At 37.2% G+C, this 18486-nt stretch overlaps 2 protein-coding genes across 7 annotated transcripts; one reads left to right on the forward strand and one right to left on the reverse strand.

Moving 5' to 3' along the window:
* Positions 1-185: 185 nt before the first annotated feature.
* LOC149012461 (Transmembrane amino acid transporter family protein) lies at positions 186-3581 on the forward strand. The gene is made up of 8 exons (XM_089159856.1): positions 186-370; positions 457-596; positions 698-1081; positions 1168-1561; positions 2530-2635; positions 2899-2990; positions 3093-3161; positions 3289-3581. Exons 1-8 carry the CDS (start codon positions 344-346, stop codon positions 3385-3387), a joined length of 1311 nt encoding a protein of 436 aa, XP_089015982.1. The 5' UTR covers positions 186-343; the 3' UTR covers positions 3388-3581.
* Positions 3582-6409: 2828 nt separating this feature from the next.
* LOC149012462 (carbon catabolite repressor protein 4 homolog 3-like) lies at positions 6410-15980 on the reverse strand. 6 transcript variants are annotated; one of them, XM_089158759.1, is made up of 13 exons: positions 15648-15980; positions 15375-15538; positions 15214-15279; positions 15077-15129; positions 14879-14960; positions 9273-9359; positions 8898-8990; positions 8719-8751; positions 8494-8606; positions 8073-8184; positions 7895-7980; positions 7216-7300; positions 6412-7060 (listed from the first exon to the last, which is right to left on the reverse strand). In XM_089158759.1, the coding sequence occupies exons 1-13, from the start codon at positions 15883-15885 to the stop codon at positions 6875-6877; spliced, it is 1398 nt and encodes a 465-aa protein (XP_089014885.1). In that variant the 5' UTR covers positions 15886-15980; the 3' UTR covers positions 6412-6874. The 6 variants fall into 6 exon arrangements, with proteins under 6 accessions (XP_089014890.1, XP_089014885.1, XP_089014886.1 ...); XM_089158760.1 differs by having other exon boundaries at positions 6929-7112; XM_089158762.1 differs by lacking the exon at positions 6412-7060 and adding an exon at positions 7371-7481 and having other exon boundaries at positions 7242-7300.
* Between the last annotated feature and the right edge of the window lie 2506 nt (positions 15981-18486).

Here is an 18486-nt window from a genome sequence, read left to right on the forward strand (position 1 = left end):
CAGACTAGAGGAAGTTGGTGAGCTTCAATGGTCATCTACCATAAAGCATACACATGGCAGAATCCTATTATGTGACACCTAAAAATGAAGGTTCTAGATTGAATTTAGTCATCTTTGTAGGGTCAATGGTGCAAGGGAACACCTTACATTTGTTTCTCAAATCAGTTCTTCAAGGTATCTTTCCTGGGCAAACTTCCTCCATTAAGAGTGCTTACAGATATCTGGATTCCAGCATCTCCTTTTTTGCCTTTATTCCAACAGACATTCAACTCACAAAGCACTTCAATTGTAGTATATATACACGAAGATACACTGACTAAGAGAGTATCTTTTTGATGCAGAGATGGTTTCATCAAACCCTCCTCCTAAGGTGAGTTATAACAGTTGGGTTTCATCCAAACCCATCAAAGCAATCACTTGTGTTCAGTTAAGCAGCTCTTTTTTCTTCTGTTGCAGGAAGCCAGTTATGAAGAAGAATGGCAGAAAGAGGGTCCTCCTCGCCATGCCAAATGGTGGTACTCAACTTTTCACTGTGTCACAGCCATGGTTGGTGCAGGTGTTCTCAGCTTACCTTATGCTATGGCCTGCTTAGGATGGTATACTAACATAACTACCAAGCATGGAATACTCATATTTTGATTGGTTTCAGATGTTAAGCAAGAGAATCCTAATGACCCTTTTTCCATCTTTGGTGTAGGGGACCAGGAGTATTGGTTCTAATACTTTCATGGTGCATGACCTTATACACAATATGGCAGATGATACAGCTACATGAATGTGTTCCGGGAACTCGTTTCGATCGATACTATGAACTTAGTCGACATGCCTTCGGTCCAAAACTCGGGCCATGGATTGTTCTTCCACAGCAACTCATAGTTCAAGTAGGGTGTGACATTGTTTACATGGTCACTGGAGGAAAATGTCTCAAGAAGTTCATGGAGATCGCCTGCACTAATTGCACCAGAATTAGGCAATCTTACTGGATTTGCATCTTTGGTTCTATCCATTTCTTCTTGTCTCAGCTCCCCAATTTCAATTCCGTCGCTGGAGTTTCCTTGGCTGCAGCGGTCATGTCACTAAGGTTATACCTAATAAGTGTTCTTCAACTAAAAATTCTTTCTATAGAATTGATATTAATTGTTTGCTTGCTTCATGACTTGGTTGCAGTTACTCTACAATATCTTGGGTTGGTTGCTTGATGAGAAAACCAATACAGAATGTGAACTATGGATACAAGAACACAAGTCCAGCAGATTATATATTTCGTGTGTTCAATGCGTTGGGACAGATCTCCTTTGCATTTGCAGGCCATGCTGTTGTTCTTGAGATTCAAGCCACCATTCCTTCTACACCTGAGAAGCCATCAAAGATTTCAATGTGGAGGGGTGCAGTTTTAGCTTATTTTATTACAGCAATTTGCTATTTCCCTACAGCTCTTATTGGTTACTACACTTTTGGACAAGATGTTGAAGATAATCTTCTCATCGCTCTAAGACAGCCAGAGTGGCTTATAGCTTCTGCAAATTTAATGGTGGTCATCCATGTTATTGGTAGTTACCAGGTTTGACATCTCTTCCTCCTAACTTTAAATTCCTTTAAACTATAGGCACCAAGTGCTAGCTAGATTGAATTAAACAAAGAGAATTAATTAGGGTTGTTAATTAAGCCTTAAGTCACTGTTAAATCATTTTGGAAGTTTTATCAATCTGGAAAGGAGAAAGTAAGGAGTCTTTTTAAATTTTCCACAAAAAGTTGTGAATTTGAGTGTTGGATTTGGTAGTTATTATTTTCATAATATGATAATCCACTTAGTGTTCTACTCTCCCACCATTCATGAGATGTAGTTTCCATATCAAGTGATGTCAAAACTCCATAGAGGTGTACCACATTTATGGATTGCAGCTGTTGCCTTAGATCAAAGATATCAAAATAGCTTGCACAAGAAAATTATCTCTCAGACTTTCTTTGTGCGAAAACCTTTGATTCCAGACTCATTAGTAACTCTTTTGCTGCCCAAAAGATAAGCATAAATGAATAACTTTTTGCTTATGTTCCAAATGCATTTGAACAACTGAAACATATGGAATGTTTTCATATGACTGCTTTAACAACAATAGGCACTTTACCACTTTATTACAGAATAGTGAGTTTTTAATCATGTAAGGCTATGAAATTGATTCCTATGGGGGAGAGAAAAAGAAGTTGAAGCCAAAGCCTTTTTTATTTTCGCTTGACCAACTTTGTGCAAACATCTACTTTCCATAAATTTTTGAGAAATATATTAGATTTGATGCCCTATGAGATTCCACCACAGTAATTGTTTGTTATGCATGTTTCACTTTCCTTTTTTGCTCTATTATTCTCTTATATTCGCTGTACATTTATTGTTGTACTTTTAATGATTGGACGAACATGACCATGTAGAAAATTTAATCATATACTATACATGAAGCACATAAAATGGTTTGCCTTTTCTTTGTTAAAAAATAAACATCTAACTTTCAGTGAAAAAAAAAACATTCTATGCAGGTCTATGCCATGCCAGTGTTTGATATACTTGAGAAGAGAATAGTGAAACAATTCGACCTCACTCCGGGAGTTTCACTCCGACTCGTCATTCGAACTATATACGTTGGTAAGATGATGAATCACACTAATAATTGATGGTCTTGTTAAATAAGTAAATAACAAATATAATCTATTAAATGTTGTTTGACAAATGTTCCAGAGATCGATAGAAATTATCTTACATTCGAATGTGAATGACCCAATGTGAAGTTCTACAAGGGTTTTGACGCTTCTTGATTACTACTTTCTGAGGCTGAGCTTTATATTTAGATCTTTACTCTCACATTTCAATATCTTTGAACCCTAACAGTTTGTGTTTCTACTTTTCAGCCCTCACTCTATTTGTTGGTGTAACCTTCCCTTTCTTTGGTGATCTTCTTGGTTTCTTTGGAGGATTTGGTTTTGCTCCTACATCATATTTTGTAAGTGAAACCATAATCTTTTTACTCTCCCCCCCCCCCCCCCCCCCTACATGCACACATTGATAGAAGCAAATCACATATTTATGATGAGAATTGTTGCAGCTCCCATGTGTTATGTGGCTGGCCATCAAGAAACCTAAGAGATTCAGTGTTTCATGGCTGATGAATTGGGTAAATAATTTCTCAAACTCTCTAATTTATATGAAAATAGTTATTCCTTTATAGATAAAGTGATTAATTTTTAGAAATGTAATTAAATTAATTAATTAATTTCATACCATGATTTGTTGCATTTCAGGGCTGTATCATTGTGGGTACCTTCATCATGTTAGCATCTACAATCGGTGGATTAAGGAATATAATCATTGACTCCTCCTCCTATCAATTTTACTCATGAATATTGATGACAGCGGTGCTGTTCTAAAAGCAATATTAGAATATTGATTAGACAAGTTTTATTTATGATGATTTAGCAGGTGCATCTTTCACCTTTTGTATCATACACTTATGCTTACAACAAGGTTGCTTCTAGTAAAAGACCTTGAGTGAAGGAAAAGAGAATTCAAATAAAAATTTTATTTCTTTCCTTTCTCTCTCTCTTTGTTAAAGAAGTTTTAAACAAGACTAGAGAAACTATAAAGATCCTTGATATCTTCTGTTTCCTATCCTGTGTTGGACTCTCTCACACATGAATATTTGGATTTACTTAACTCATTAGTTTGATCTTTCATTCTCTAGATAATTTAAGGTGACTAGAGAGGTTCAAATAGTTTGAGAATCAATCATCCATTTCAATTCATTTGTAAATTGGAGATATGGAAAAACTGATTGACTTAGAGCTAGGCCACAACATATTCATTAGAGCTAGAGATGCTTTCTTGGGATACAAATCAACTATTCGGTCAAATCTTCACACTCTATCTAGTTTAAGTAGACTAGAGAAACTCTATTTGTATGAGAATCAATTATTTAGACCAATCCCTTCAAAAATTGGAGATTTGAAAGACATATTTGAATTGGACTTGGATGAAAACAAACTCAATGGTCAAATCGCTCATTCTTTGGCTAATTTAAGTAGATTAGAAATAATATACTTCTTTGGGAATCATTATCCGGACTGGTTCCTCTAGAAATTCGAGATATTGAAAATCTGATTGGGTTGTCACTCTCTCGAAACAAACTCAACAGTCTAGTCCCTCATTCTCTGGCTAATTTAAGTGGACTGGAGGTGCTTGTATTGTATGGTAATCAAATATCAGGAACTTTACAACAACAAATATGTTGAGCAGGATCACTTCAAGATACTAAAATTTGTCAACAATAATATAATCGGTCCTCTTCCAGACTTGAGAAATTATATAAGTTTTAAGAAGAGTTCGACTTGACAATAACCATTTCTGGGAAATGTAACCAATAGTTTTGGTATGAATTCACATATTTATCACATTGATATGAGTCACTACAACATTACCAAAAAAATGTACAAAAGAGCTATGACCAAATTGGGGAAAATATAAGAATTTGGTAGTGTTAAAGAAATCTAGAAACAATATCAGTGGAAAGATACAATCTAAGATTAATCAATTAACTCAAGTAGGAGAACTTAACTTGTCTTTCAAAAAAATTCGTTGGCGAAATACCAATGGAAATTGGCTTTACTCATCCTACGTTCGATTGGAAAACAAATGTTAGAGAACATACCAATTGCAATTGGCAAATTATTCAATTTAGAGCATCTAGAGCTATCTTTTTTCTTCTTCTTCTTTTTTAAATTAAAGGAAGACTTATATTAGGCTCTCTAGAACAATGTTCTTAGAGGCAAGATAAGAGTTTTGTACATGAAATGGGGGTGGGGACTACCACCAAACATGAATAAGAGAAACTCTCAAAGCACCCTTAACTAAATAATCAGATATAAAGTTGGAAAATAATCAAAACCTATTATCAAATAAACCAATCAGATCAATTGCCACACTACTTGGTAAATGTTCCAAATTGTTGTCATTGAAGGAGTTGTAGCTTCCATTCATTGAATGGAAGCATTCCATCTCAAATTGGTGATCTACTAAGCTTACAATTCATGTACTAGAAGGAGGAAGTTGGACCTTGGTTATAAGTTATAACTCATTCAATGGATACTAGCAAGACTTGCAAGCTAATATTGTTGGAAGTTTTGAATTTATCTCAGAATATGATCACAGGCTCCATACTCCCTTCTCTTTAAGAGATTAGCTTGATATATCTTGATTTGTCCTATAATCAGTGGAATGGTGTAGTTCCTAAAAGTAAGATTCTTCAACATACTATTTCACCACAAGCATTTAATAGTAACAAAGGATTATGTAATGAATGCCAATGTTTTTTTCCCTTCCAATCAATCTCATGTAATTGAGGGTTATAGTAAAATTTGACACTAGCTCCTTTTATTCATAATTCTTTCTTTGGTAGGAATTGTATTCCTTGTATTTGCAAGTTGAAAAAAAGAAATAAATAAAGAGGCAATAAGAAGAAATCATTGCCAATTTATAGATAATATGAAATTTTGACAGCGAGCAGATTGCTTATGAGGACATAAACTAAGCAACAAAAGTTTTTTTTATGTCAAATATTGCATCGAAACTGGAACTCATGGGAGCATTTACAGACCAATCCTATATGTAGGTCACGTAGCAGCCTTGAAGAAGTTACATCCATTGGAAAATAAGACAATATTCAATGAAAGCTTTGAAAATAAGAGGTGTATTAAGAAATATTAGGCATCGAAACATTGTTCAACTTTATAATTTTTGTTCACATCCATGATGCATATTGTTTACTTATGAGTACATGAAAAAATAAAGCTTGGCCCATTTCTTGAACAGTGAACCAGAAGCATGAAGTTGGATTGCTAAAAAGAGTAAAAGAAATAAAAATATATATACCTGCATCAAGATTATACTCAAGGAAGCCCCGCCCCGCGCGCATCCGCCCACCGAACGATATTTCGCCCCATGATACACAAAACGCGACCCCGCGCGCGTTCTCCCCGTCGATCTGCATCCACTTAAACCTTGATTATACTCCACCAATGGTTCATCGAGATAATTTAAGGAAAAATATATTGCTAAACTTGAATCTAAGACTCACATATCTGATTTTGAAATTGCCAAACTCTTTAATCCAAATTAATCCAATTAAACACTACTTAAAGAAACTCATGAATATATCACTCCACGCATTTAAATTTATGTTAGCTATATATGATACTTTCATTTTCACCTTTTAGGGTTTCTTTTATCTTTAATTTAATATTTAAGAATCCTCAATATCCCTACCATAAGGTATCACTTCTGCCGTATTGGTAGATGTATTATTGCCATTATAATTTCTACCATACAACCAAACTTATCAAAATTATATATATATTTTTAAAATTTTATATCTGAGAGAGGTAAAGACATTTAAGCTAGAGTTCCTAGAGGAACAGACATTGATATTAGATAACATGTCATCCAAGAGATGGCCAGTAATACAAAACATATAGATTAAACATTCCTGTCACTGAGTCTAATTCTCAAGTGACTACACTGACCTTTTTAGTTATTGAATTGCAGCAAACACTGGAGCTGTTCATCATAATTAATTTTGCAGTGATCCAGTTCAGACATCTGGGGCTCCAGCAAGCTGGTCATCAGTAACGCCCAAGTGGATTATGAGCCCCAGAAGCCTGGTACCTCTGGAGTAATCTGTGAAATCTTCAACTCTACATATATACAATCAGCCATCAATGTTAAAAAAAAATGGCGACACATAGGTATCTTCACATTGCAGCCACCAGGTGTGCTTTCTTGGGTAGCAGCAACCTTTGAACGACCACCTTTTTATCTTCTAGTCCATTCGTGCCCTCATGCCACCACCAGTGTATTGACATCCACTGGGGGTGCTGTTGTTGATGCTTGTATGGTTGTTCTTGCTCTGGTTTCATCATCCACATCTACGGGCATTCTTTCTGTGGCGTTGGTTTCCTCTTCTCTTCTAGTTTCTGTGAAGGCAAACTCAGCAACCAAGGCCAAGTGATCGCTGCCCAATCTCTGCAAGAGACAGTGACCCACAATGCCAATCATTTGATCTTATCTGACACTCCTAAACAAAGCATTTATCTCATGCATCACATTAGAGAATGAAACCTTCAAGCTTCAAGTACAATTAAATAAAATTTCACTGGTGAAGTGGGAAGAATCCATACCTTATAAGGGAGGCCACCTATTTTCCGTAGAATATAAATGGGTGGTGTATCTAGAACCCTTGTAGGGGCAAGTCCTTCAGTGTACCTAAAAAAAGTTACAGTCTCATACCTAACATCAATTTAAGGGTGAGTGGAAGAAGTTTTAGAGTATCCACCTCAACAAAGCCTTGTTCTAATTACAAGGAGTCAAGTGCAGGAAATGTGTCCTTCCACTCACTAAACACAGGTCAAATCTAATGCATGAATCTTCCAAGAAGCAGCATCTCCTGCAAAGCAGGGTAAAGTTATGGAGATTTGCCCTTTTAAAGCCTGCAGCAATGGAAGTGGAAACCTCAACTAAACCCAACTAAGTTGTTAGCACATTTCCCCTATGGCCTGCCTGTCAAAACAGGCATCTGAGAATGCTGCTTCGGTTTCATTAGGGGCCTTACTTGATCAAAATCTAGCAGTCAACAATCAGCAGCAAGCAAGAAGGCAAATGTGCAACAACCAAGAAGCATATGAAGAAGGTCCTGATCTAGGACCACCCAGTAGTTTTCTTTGCTTGCTTTCCTTCCATTCAGTGAGACTTCTCATTTATGACTTTTCTCTCTTTTATTCAATTCTGCATCTAAAAACATTGACTAATTCCACCCCCCTCCCCTCCCCTCCCACCCCAAAAAATCAAAAGCTACTTTACCAGAGATAGTCTACCGTTCCAAGAAACATTGAATGATAGCTAGTAGCTAATGGCTCGCCACAGAAGCCCCTTGTTCTTGAAGACGCCTATACAAAACAAATATTATGACCAAAAGCTAAGATCAACTTCAAACAGGATAGAACTTGCAAGGGAAGGCAAGATTCAACAATTCAATAACCTTCACACTAGCATAAGAGCTCTTTAGCTTCAAAGGATTTCCAAGTGTGGTGACGCTGGGATCACCAGTTGCAATTGTCACCTTTTCATCAGTCCAGCAACTATTCAACAATCTGAAAAAGAAAACAAGTACCAATGCCATATCATAGTTTGTTCACTCAAGGAAACAAGAAATTATAACAGGTGGTAAAACTTCAACTTGTGTAGATAATGATTGTTTGAGAGGGAGAGAAATGCAGTTATGGTTAATGATCTCATTTATAGCAGCTTAATTTGTGCAACTTCATATGAATGCAGCAACACCTTGAACAACTGAACAAATTAACATAATTCCTCATCAGTTTAGATAATTGGCCCAAGGATAGACCATTGGTTACGTAAGTAGCAGACTGCATATCAGTGCAGCATCTGATGATTCTCACCCATCCATTATAGCATGCGGACTCCTTATTTGGCTTTCAATTCCTGCAAATTGGGCAGGATGACGATTCTTTTGGCCAGATAAATATCTTCCATCATATAATGCGATATCGAGCTGCAAAGAAGCCCCATAGTTACATGTTGATTAATTCATGAACCACAAATTGTGTTGGTGCATTCTACCAAAAGAAAATGTACTGGTTCACAAAGTTCTTCCAAACAATTACCTCAGATGATGATAAGAACTTGTAGATTGCACTCTGGAAGAAAAAAAGAGGGGGGGGGGGGGGGGGGGGGAAACCGATTTTAGCAATTAAAAATATTAGTGTCACAAAATTTGATTCACTGTATTCCCATTCAAAGTTTTAAGGACATGCCAACAAATTTCCTAGTAACACTATTACACCTGAGGAGTGCTGTTGAAATCTCCAGCAATCACGACTGGAACATCACCCCATTTTCCAGAGAGCAACTTTGCCCTTGACAAGAGTAAACGTATCTGAAGAAAAGAATAATATTATGTTAAATTACATCAAAACAGAACAGGGTGACTGTTGAATCAGAAGCTACTTTCATGGAAAACATAGTTAAGACACTCTACTCATATGGTCATATGAAACAATGAATTATGTGGAGGGAAACAGTAGCAAAGAAATAACTAGAATCCATGCATATGATCTTAGGAAAATCAGAAAAGAAGCAAAGAAGAATCAAACTTTTTCGAATAAGAGAAATTTAGATACTTCATGCACAATTAGTGAATGGACCTCTAAGGACTTGCCTGTGCCAACTTAATTTCTCCCTGGCTTGGGTTAAAAAGCACATGGATGTTCCCAATCAGTACCCTTCTTGAACCAGCCCTACACATCTGTATATCATAATAACATAAATACAGTATATGAAACAGCAACAATCAGATCGAAGTTGGATGAAATGCATTAACTTGGTTAAAAACTGAGAAAAAGTAATTTTGCTTTTGATGCAATGAAGATTTAGGTTCTTTGACAAGACTCTACCAACCACCTGGCCAACTTATAAAGAATATAGGAGTGTGAAGCACCTACAGACTTTATGGGTATGATGGAACACATGGACAAGTCTTTGAACACTCCTTATGTTGTGCTTCTCTCATAAGACCTGGAGACTTTGACAGCAGCCATTTCAATATGTGACTGAGATGTACAAGTACAGAGACAAACATTGAATTTGCCGACAAGGACGCAGGGCAGCAAGAGATGAATTGAATTGATTAGGAGCAGAGATGAAGATTGATAGTCAAAAACCTGGATTCAATTTGCATTCATATCCATTTAGGGATATAATTGTATTTTAAAAATCAGATTTAAGATGTTGGAACTTAATCGGGTATATATGAACTCACCGGAAGTCACACAGACACGAAAAGGGCCAAACCGGCTTTGTACAAGAAAATCGAAACGAGCACCACAGGTACGAGAGGCCAGGTGCAATCAAGCCACCAAAAAACGAACTTAATTGGACTGAATCTCCCTCAAAGAAAACAGCAGGCATCAAAAGGTGAAGAGGTAGATGGCTTGGTTTTCAACATGACTGGGGAAAATACCAAAAAAGTCAACCGTAGGCTGTATTCTTTGTTATTCAGACTCTAACACTTAACTTCAATGGACCAAGAGAAAAGCCTACTCAATATTTGAAAGGCCAATAACTAGAAAGTGTAGCAGCAGATATGAATCACAAGAATTGTTACAAGTAATCTCGATTTTTCTGTGTGAAGATTCTCAAAACAGCATAAGAAGGTTGGATCCATCTCCGATACGATGTGACAACATAGAACAAAAGAAACCAGACAGAAAAAAGAAAGAGAGATTGCTTGCAGCAGCAGTATCATGAGAGTTTTAACTCCCTCACATTTTCAATATATAATATGGTGAGTATGATGCCGAAAAGAAAGTATCCTTATATAATTACATATGGAAAGGAATCTAAAAGATAGCAATATTAGAAACAACTAAAAATGGGAAACAGAAATATACATGTTCACCTGACTCTGAACTCTCTTCCAACATTCTCTGCATCAAGATAAAACTCGTATTTGGCAAAAACTATAATGACATGTTTATGATAAAACATGTATTTAAAATAATTCAAAGGTTTGAGCTTTGCACAGAATCCTATGTTTTGAGAGTTTTCTGCCTGAGGAGTCTATCAGAAAAGAGAGGAGGGGATTGATAGACCATGTCAACTTCAGTCCATCCAACAAGATAAACAAAGACCAAGTCCATAACATACTGACACTGTATAATCTTATCTCTTATCTCTTGAAAATCTAGGATTTGGTGTTTGAATTTTGACATAATTCCTTGGGGAACCTCTTGGATGGAAAGACTAAAGGAGGTTTGTAATGTCTCCATATACCACCAATGAAGTTCCTTCCACCCACTTCACCTAGTCGCAGTTCATTGCACTATAATGACACCACTTTGGCATATTCCTTCCCCATGTTGGTAAGCAGGTGTCTATGGCAGTCTAGTATTATCGGGTAGGTCACATACCAGGAGAACTGTACAGTCTATCATTTCCAAGCATTGCTTATCATTTCAGTTCATCGTGTACTGAGGTTTGTGAATCTTGCCAATTCGGAAAGTTTAACAATGCCATTTTCTTCTTTAAATTCATGCACAGTACCATTGGACTAATCTATTCTGAGTAACAAGACCATCTTCAATACCTTTTCATGGATTTCATTACAAAATTAGTTTCACTGATGTGCAGAGTTACATACTCGACTTTTCCTTATTATTGTAAAGTCAGATGCCCTTTCAACTTTCATTTGACTCAAGACGCAGCTTGAGATCTGTTTCCGCTTCAAGATAAATATTCTTCAAACCAACAGCCTTGGTGAACAACAAAATACTTAGAGCATTATTTAGCTTTTCATGGCATTTGATATTCTCTATCATACCCACATATTCAGGAAGGAAATGGTTGTGCAGGGCGCAACCATCTCCATATTGTTGAATCCAGCTGATCACTGCTTACTTGTGCCTCTGTTCCTCAGTAAAACGGGAATTCTGCCTTCACCATAGCAGCCTTTTCATATCAACCACAGGCTGACCACAGTTATCCATAACTTTCAATCCAAATGAAACCTTGTTCAGGCACCCACCAAATTAATGGCACTTGTTTGTGTCTGCTAACCTTCACTCTGACCCTGTGCTCACAACAATTGGATTAACGGTCCAAGCTAAACATGTTTTGGATACTCACTGCTACACTGGTTACGGTTGGCTCAACAGAACTGGTCAAATCTGCATCCCTATCATGCGATTTTCTGATGAGCATATTTTCCCTTCACCACCGACCCTTCAACCTTCCCCTTTGCCTTTGCATCCACCCAACCCTCCAATCCACCTGACTATATTGGCTCTTCCCCGTGTCTCCTGCTCCAACCTCTGGGATGCAATCCTCCTCAAACATCGCAACCACATCTACTGCTTTCAATTAATGCTATATGTAGTCCACTCCCTGCCATGGATCTTCATCCATCAACCTTAAAAACCAATAGCCCCAAATCCCCACACCTAGTGATCCTTCACCAAACCAGCAGTCAAAAACTCCACCAAGCCCCACAACTCCTACCCTACTCATTGTATGGTCACCCATCTGAAGGACAACATTTGCAAACCAGTCTACCAAGTATTCTAGGAGGGCCAAGAAGATGCCAAAATACTGTTCACGTGAACAATGTCACAGACCTTCCTTTGAATCTTAATCAGAAGACTATTAGAAAATTTGATGGGTCCCACTTGCATCTGCAGTTTTTGAAGACAGCAGACTTCATTAGAATTTAGTTAGTTTCAATTTTAATTGGTCTCTTAAGTTTCTAAAAGTTAGTCTCCATTTCAGTATTCCTGCATGTGGATGATCTATAAAGCCTAGATTCTAACTTTTTAATTCTAGTAAGTTTCTATTTTTACTATTGCTGAGAATATTAGCTAGCTCAGCAAAATCTAGTATCTATAAATACATAATAGGCTGTTCTCAGCCCACAGATCTATGAATTGATTAATGACAGCTTTGCTTTGCATTATTCTCTAGTCTCTTTCTTGAGTGAAAAGAAGGGTGAGGACCTTGTTGTTATGAGCTGAGCAGGTAGGGCTAAAGGAGCCTTGCTTCTGAGAGCCTAAGAGCTAAATCCATCTAACCCTATTCTATATTCTCTTGCTTTTTTGTTTCTACTTAGTTTCTATTTAGTTTCTAATTCCCTGCTTTGTTATCTAATGGGCCGGGGGACTAAGTCATCCTTGATCTTAGCTTTACATTATTATCAGCTGCTAAACACCACATATGCTAACATCCCCAATCCCACCGTCATAAATAACGAACCAGCATCCATTTTCATCACCAACAAAGACATCTACTGGTGCCAAACCATGGTCAGCAAATTCAATGCCTTTGTTGACAATGAGACCTGAAGCTGATTCTTCATTACCCTCCATGAACTTGGCAATTTCAAGTGGGTGCATAGGATCAAACTGGAGGATGGCGATACCATTGTTGCTACAAAGCATGCCTAGCCACAAAAGGGGTTTAGACAATTGGCTATCTTGGACAATAATAAAACATTCAGGCCAGTTACTAAATCCCCCACAATTAGAGGCATGCTCTCCTTGGCCATCACCTCCAAATTGGTCCTTATGCCAACTTGATGTCCATAAAGCATTTTCCCATGGGACCTGAATGAGCAAGTATCATGCACTAACATCAAGGCTCATTTTTCCACAGGTTTGGTAAATTCGGCTAAACACATGTTCCTTCACTTGGATTTCTGGCATCTCAAGCTGACTGATTCTTAGCTATTCACTGCATAGCACAGCACATTCTGCTTCTGCTCATATATTGTCAGTTGAAGCAGCCCTACATCAATCACTACATCAATCTCTACTCTCATTTATCAACTAGGATTTCAGTTTGCAATCAACAGACCGTGCTTGACCCAATCCAAATATGCTGTGAATCCTCCTCAAACGAACAAACCAGGTGGATGCTTAGCCATTCACCACTTCAGTGGCCACTTCACTGTCCAAGCTCCAAAGAATTAGGTGACCCTCTGTCTGATATCACCACTTACCATAGAACACTGAGACCTACACCACCTCACCCTGACAAGACCAAATCTTTCCTTCTCTGTGAACAATGCCTGACAATTCATAAATTGTCTCTCCACCATGGTATTCACCTACAACCGATGAGCAATATGAGAGACAGATTTGCTCATATTACTCCATGGTCTGCTAGAGTTTACTGGATTCTCTCTCCGGCATCAGTGTAATTCTCTGCCCCATCTATGTAGAGACAGACTTTACAAAACCATCCATCCTGTCAAAAGAATCCTCTTTTCCCATCAATGAAGCCATGCTCCTGCAGCTATGCATGACCACATGTGTCTGGTCAGCATCAGTTATGAGATAAAGGCTTACTCAGTGAATATGATGTTTTCAAATTATTGGATATTATACAAATATCTGATTAAGTAATTGATTCTAAGTTGAAAGTGCAAATCTGGTTAACATTCAAAATGAAGTTGGATAATGGCTAAGATAATCTAATTCAAATGCGGATAGTGGCATAATCTGTGCCATATTCAATTGTTGCAGCTCTACTTAAAGGTAGTTAAGACACCCTGCTCAAAACTCTATATTTAGATTATTTCTCAAATGCTCAAGTCCAGCTGTACATTTGGTCTAACCACTAGTACTTTTCCATGTGAAGCAACCTCCTATCTAACACAAGTGGGAATTCTTTCAGTAAACCAGCATTACTGTTTTTTTTTCCATAACTCCTACAAACCTTGAAACTTCATTCAAACTCTTTGTTTATTTAAAACACAAGCTTTAGGAATAACGAAGGGGCATTTTAAATGGGAAAGGCGCCACTAATAAGCATAACATTGTGCTACGGTTGGATTTCAGTATCATTTGGGATGCACAAGTCATTCAGACCCCAGCAAGTGTGAATATGAGGAAGGACCTTGATTATTCATTGCCTGTATCTCCTTTCTTCCTCCACACCCACCCCCTTCCTCCCTGAGTTTATTCACATAAACCTTCTCCTGTTTCAAGGCTCAGATATGGGACTTGCAGAACAAAATGAACCTAATCTGTTGCATTCCCACAACCATCTATCTAAAAATCTTAAAACCCATTGTCTAAAATAGGGACTTCATGTATCTGCACCACCCGCCTGAATCACAGTGAATCAGTCTAATTTTAAACAAAAATTGAAATTGCCAACGACCCCATTATACCTGCCTAAGACACCAGCATCTAAAGCATTTTGTAGGCAATATGAAATAACAAAAAGCCCATCCAAACTAAAAGGCAAAAGTAGTAACTTGTAAGTTGTTACCTCAAAAACCGAGAGCTGAGCAACATTATCACGCAGACCATGGTCCTTAAATTCAATGTTTTCTTCCTCCAATAATCGAAACCTAACAAAATTTATAGAAGACCAATACATGTTTCATCTTTTTTATTTTTTTCCACAAGAACTAGCTTCTATTGCAGTTACATATAAGGAAAAGAAAACATCAGAAAAGATGCTTACTTATCAACTTTCCAGAACATAGCACAACCATCAACTGAGTCCCCTGTTCGCCGCTGTTACAATGTAATAAATTGGTCCAAAACTCTATTCATTCCTAATCAACAAACAGAAAAATCCCCTTTGATTGATATAGTCACCTTATAAGAACCATCATATCCTTCTTTCTCCATGATACTTAAAAGATCATGATAATGGTCCACCTCCTGAAAATTCAAACTAACCGTGTAGTTCAATGTAGACAATCAAGTTCGGTACCCAATTATCCAATCGCTCGTTAAAGACATAGTGGCAGGCCAACCTGAAGACAGATAATATCAGCTCCCAAGTTAATAAGCTCATCGCAGATAAGCCTCTTGCGCCGCTCCCAGTTCAAGTAATAAAAAGGAATATGTGAATACATGTCTCTGTGTTTCGAAGAATTCGCGTCTCCCAATATGTTATAGGATAGAACCGTGAATCTCTCTGGCAAGACAGAAACCAATAAACAACATACCAAGGAATACAAAACCTTCCACCGAATTGGTCGAGGAGAAGAACCCATTAAGGAGAGAGAAGCGAAGAAGCTGATTACCTCTAGAATCAGATGGAGATGAACCATCTGCTTCGATCCAATGGCGGAAAATCTCCGGTTGATTGAATCGTCGCCGTCTCTCGGGGTTGTACCAGCGACGAACCTTGTGAGTGGTTGCATTGGTGGGTCGATTAACACAGCAAGAGATGGGTTGGGGGAAGAAGCGCTGATGCTTGGAGAGGCGCCGAGCCGTTGCCGGAAATGGCGAGTGCGCGTTGAGGACAGTGTCGCTGCCCATTGGAGAAGACCACAAGGCGCTAAAGGTGGAGCGAAAATGCGGATTGTGCAACAAGAGGCTCGACTCTCGAGAAGGCTCATGATGAGCTTTGGAAGTTTCACGGCATTGATGAATTGTTTTCACAAGTTTATGTGGTGGAACTTTGGTAGCCTTTTCGTTGTGACTTTCATTCCCTGTCCGAAATTTCGGCCATATACGGCCAATGTATCGGCCAGATTTCGATCGCTCTGAAATTAGTGATTATGCCTAAAACCTCTTATATAAATTGGTATTCTTAAACGGCATATATCCAACTATATATAGGCAAAAATGAAATTCTATAACTTTATTTTAAATAATTAAACGAAAATATATATACACTACGACAATAAATATTATTATAAAATATTAATATACATATACAATTAAGTATATACCTCAACGGCACCATCTTGTATCATGTCAATACCAAGTATTATACCTCGGTGGATCCATCCGCTGTGAGTCCTGTGATCTCATGCTATAAACCCAAATATACATCAAAGTATTTTGTAGTTGCTAGTTTTTGAGAATACAGAAAAAGTTTTAGGAAAGAATAGGAGGGCAATAGAAAAGGAATAGGAACATAATAACGTTAATATGCTCTCATACGTTAACTTGTGCCAACATTACAAATTAGAAGATTAGAATAATGGGTGTTTTCATACCAAAATTATACTGAACTGTGCCATTGTACCAATTTATACCGAAACCGTATCAAACCATTTTAAAAAATATCGTTTCTCATATCATACCGTATAAATTTGGTACGATATGATTTTGGTATGAGGTTTTGAAATTCGATATGATACTGTACCATACCGAATTACCGGTACCGTAACGAATTGACACCCTTAATTATATGGCTTAACCAAGTGTGTGTACCTCTAATTCAACACATTAACCGTCAATACTTTTGTAAACATAAAATAAATAAATCTTTTATCAGAAAAAAAAAATCTAAATCAATAAAATTCCATACGTATTATAATATCATTAAATCAACATAATAAACAAAATCAAATAAAATATTACCACTCTCAGAAATTATTATAAGTTTTTTCAACATTAATTAAAAAGATGCTAAAAATAATATTTATTTTTAATAAAAATGCAGGATATTATAGTTTTCACCTAATGCCAAGAACTACTAGCATAGCAAGGGAGAAGCTCTCCAAAATGCCAAAATAGAAGCTTAATTAATTTATTGTACATGTTATGTAGATGATATGTCAACATTATTATTTATCAATGTATTTACATCTCAGCCAATTAAAGTTTAACACATAGAGATACTTAGATTTGGAAATTAAATTCAAAAGAAAAAGAAATAATAGCGTGGACTTAAAAGTTACAATTAATCATTGAAACGGCAGATAAAATGGGCAATTTTAACACAAACAAAATCTGGGGACCAATTTTGCTGTGTAGTTTTAACTTTTTCCCCAAGAGTTTTATTAGGAGACTTTCAATGCTAAGCCTTTGAGCCCCAAAAAACAAAATGCTAAGCCTCGAGGCCTCAATTGTGGTCTATTGACCACGCCTTGACTACATCATCAAAGGTAACTTTTTATATATATTTAAATATAAGGCAAAGCTTCATGCCCAAGGGAATTCAAACCCTTAACATCATAGCTTTGAGGCATTGGTTTTATCGATTCTTCTTCCTTCTTTTTTTTTTTTTGGGTAGAAGCATTGATCTTATCAAGTAGGGGTGCATGTTTGGCCCTAATGGCCCTAACCTGCCCAGTCTCATCATACACATGAATAGGGCTTGGGCTCAAGATTTTGGCCCTCGAGGCCATAATAGCGTGGACTTACAAGTTACAATTAATCAATGAAACGGCAGATAAAATGGGCAATTTTAACACAAACAAAATCTGGGGACCAATTTTGCTGTGTAGTTTTAACTTTTACCCCAAGAGTTTTATTAGGAGACTTTCAATGCTAAGCCTTTGAGCCCCAAAAAACAAAATGCTAAGCCTCGAGGCCTCAATTGTGGTCTATTGACCACGCCTTGACTACATCATCAAAGGTAACTTTTTATATATATTTAAATATAAGGCAAAGCTTCATGCCCAAGGGAATTCAAACCCTTAACATCATAGCTTTGAGGCATTGGTTTTATCGATTCTTCTTCCTTTTTTTTTTTTTTTTTGGGTAGAAGCATTGATCTTATCAAGTAGGGGTGCATGTTTGGCCCTAATGGCCCTAACCTCCCCAGTCTCATCATACACATGAATAGGGCTTGGGCTCAAGATTTTGGCCCTCGAGGCCATAATAGCGTGGACTTACAAGTTACAATTAATCAATGAAACGGCAGATAAAATGGGCAATTTTAACACAAACAAAAACTGGGACCAATTTTGCTGTGTAGTTTTAACTTTTACACCAAGAGTTTTATTGGGAGACTTTCAATGCTAAGCCTTTGAGCCCCAAAAAACAAAATGCTAACCCTCGAGGCCACAATTGTGGTCAGTCGACCACACCTTGACTACATCATCAAAGGTAACTTTTTATATATATTTAAATATAAGGCAGAGCTTCATGCCCAAGGGGATTCAAACCCTTAACATCATAGCT

The sequence above is a fragment of the Hakea prostrata genome, chromosome 6, assembly GCF_041222555.1.
Source record: "Hakea prostrata isolate BN-2017 chromosome 6, UWA_Hpros_2, whole genome shotgun sequence".
Classification (NCBI taxonomy): domain Eukaryota; kingdom Viridiplantae; phylum Streptophyta; class Magnoliopsida; order Proteales; family Proteaceae; genus Hakea; species Hakea prostrata.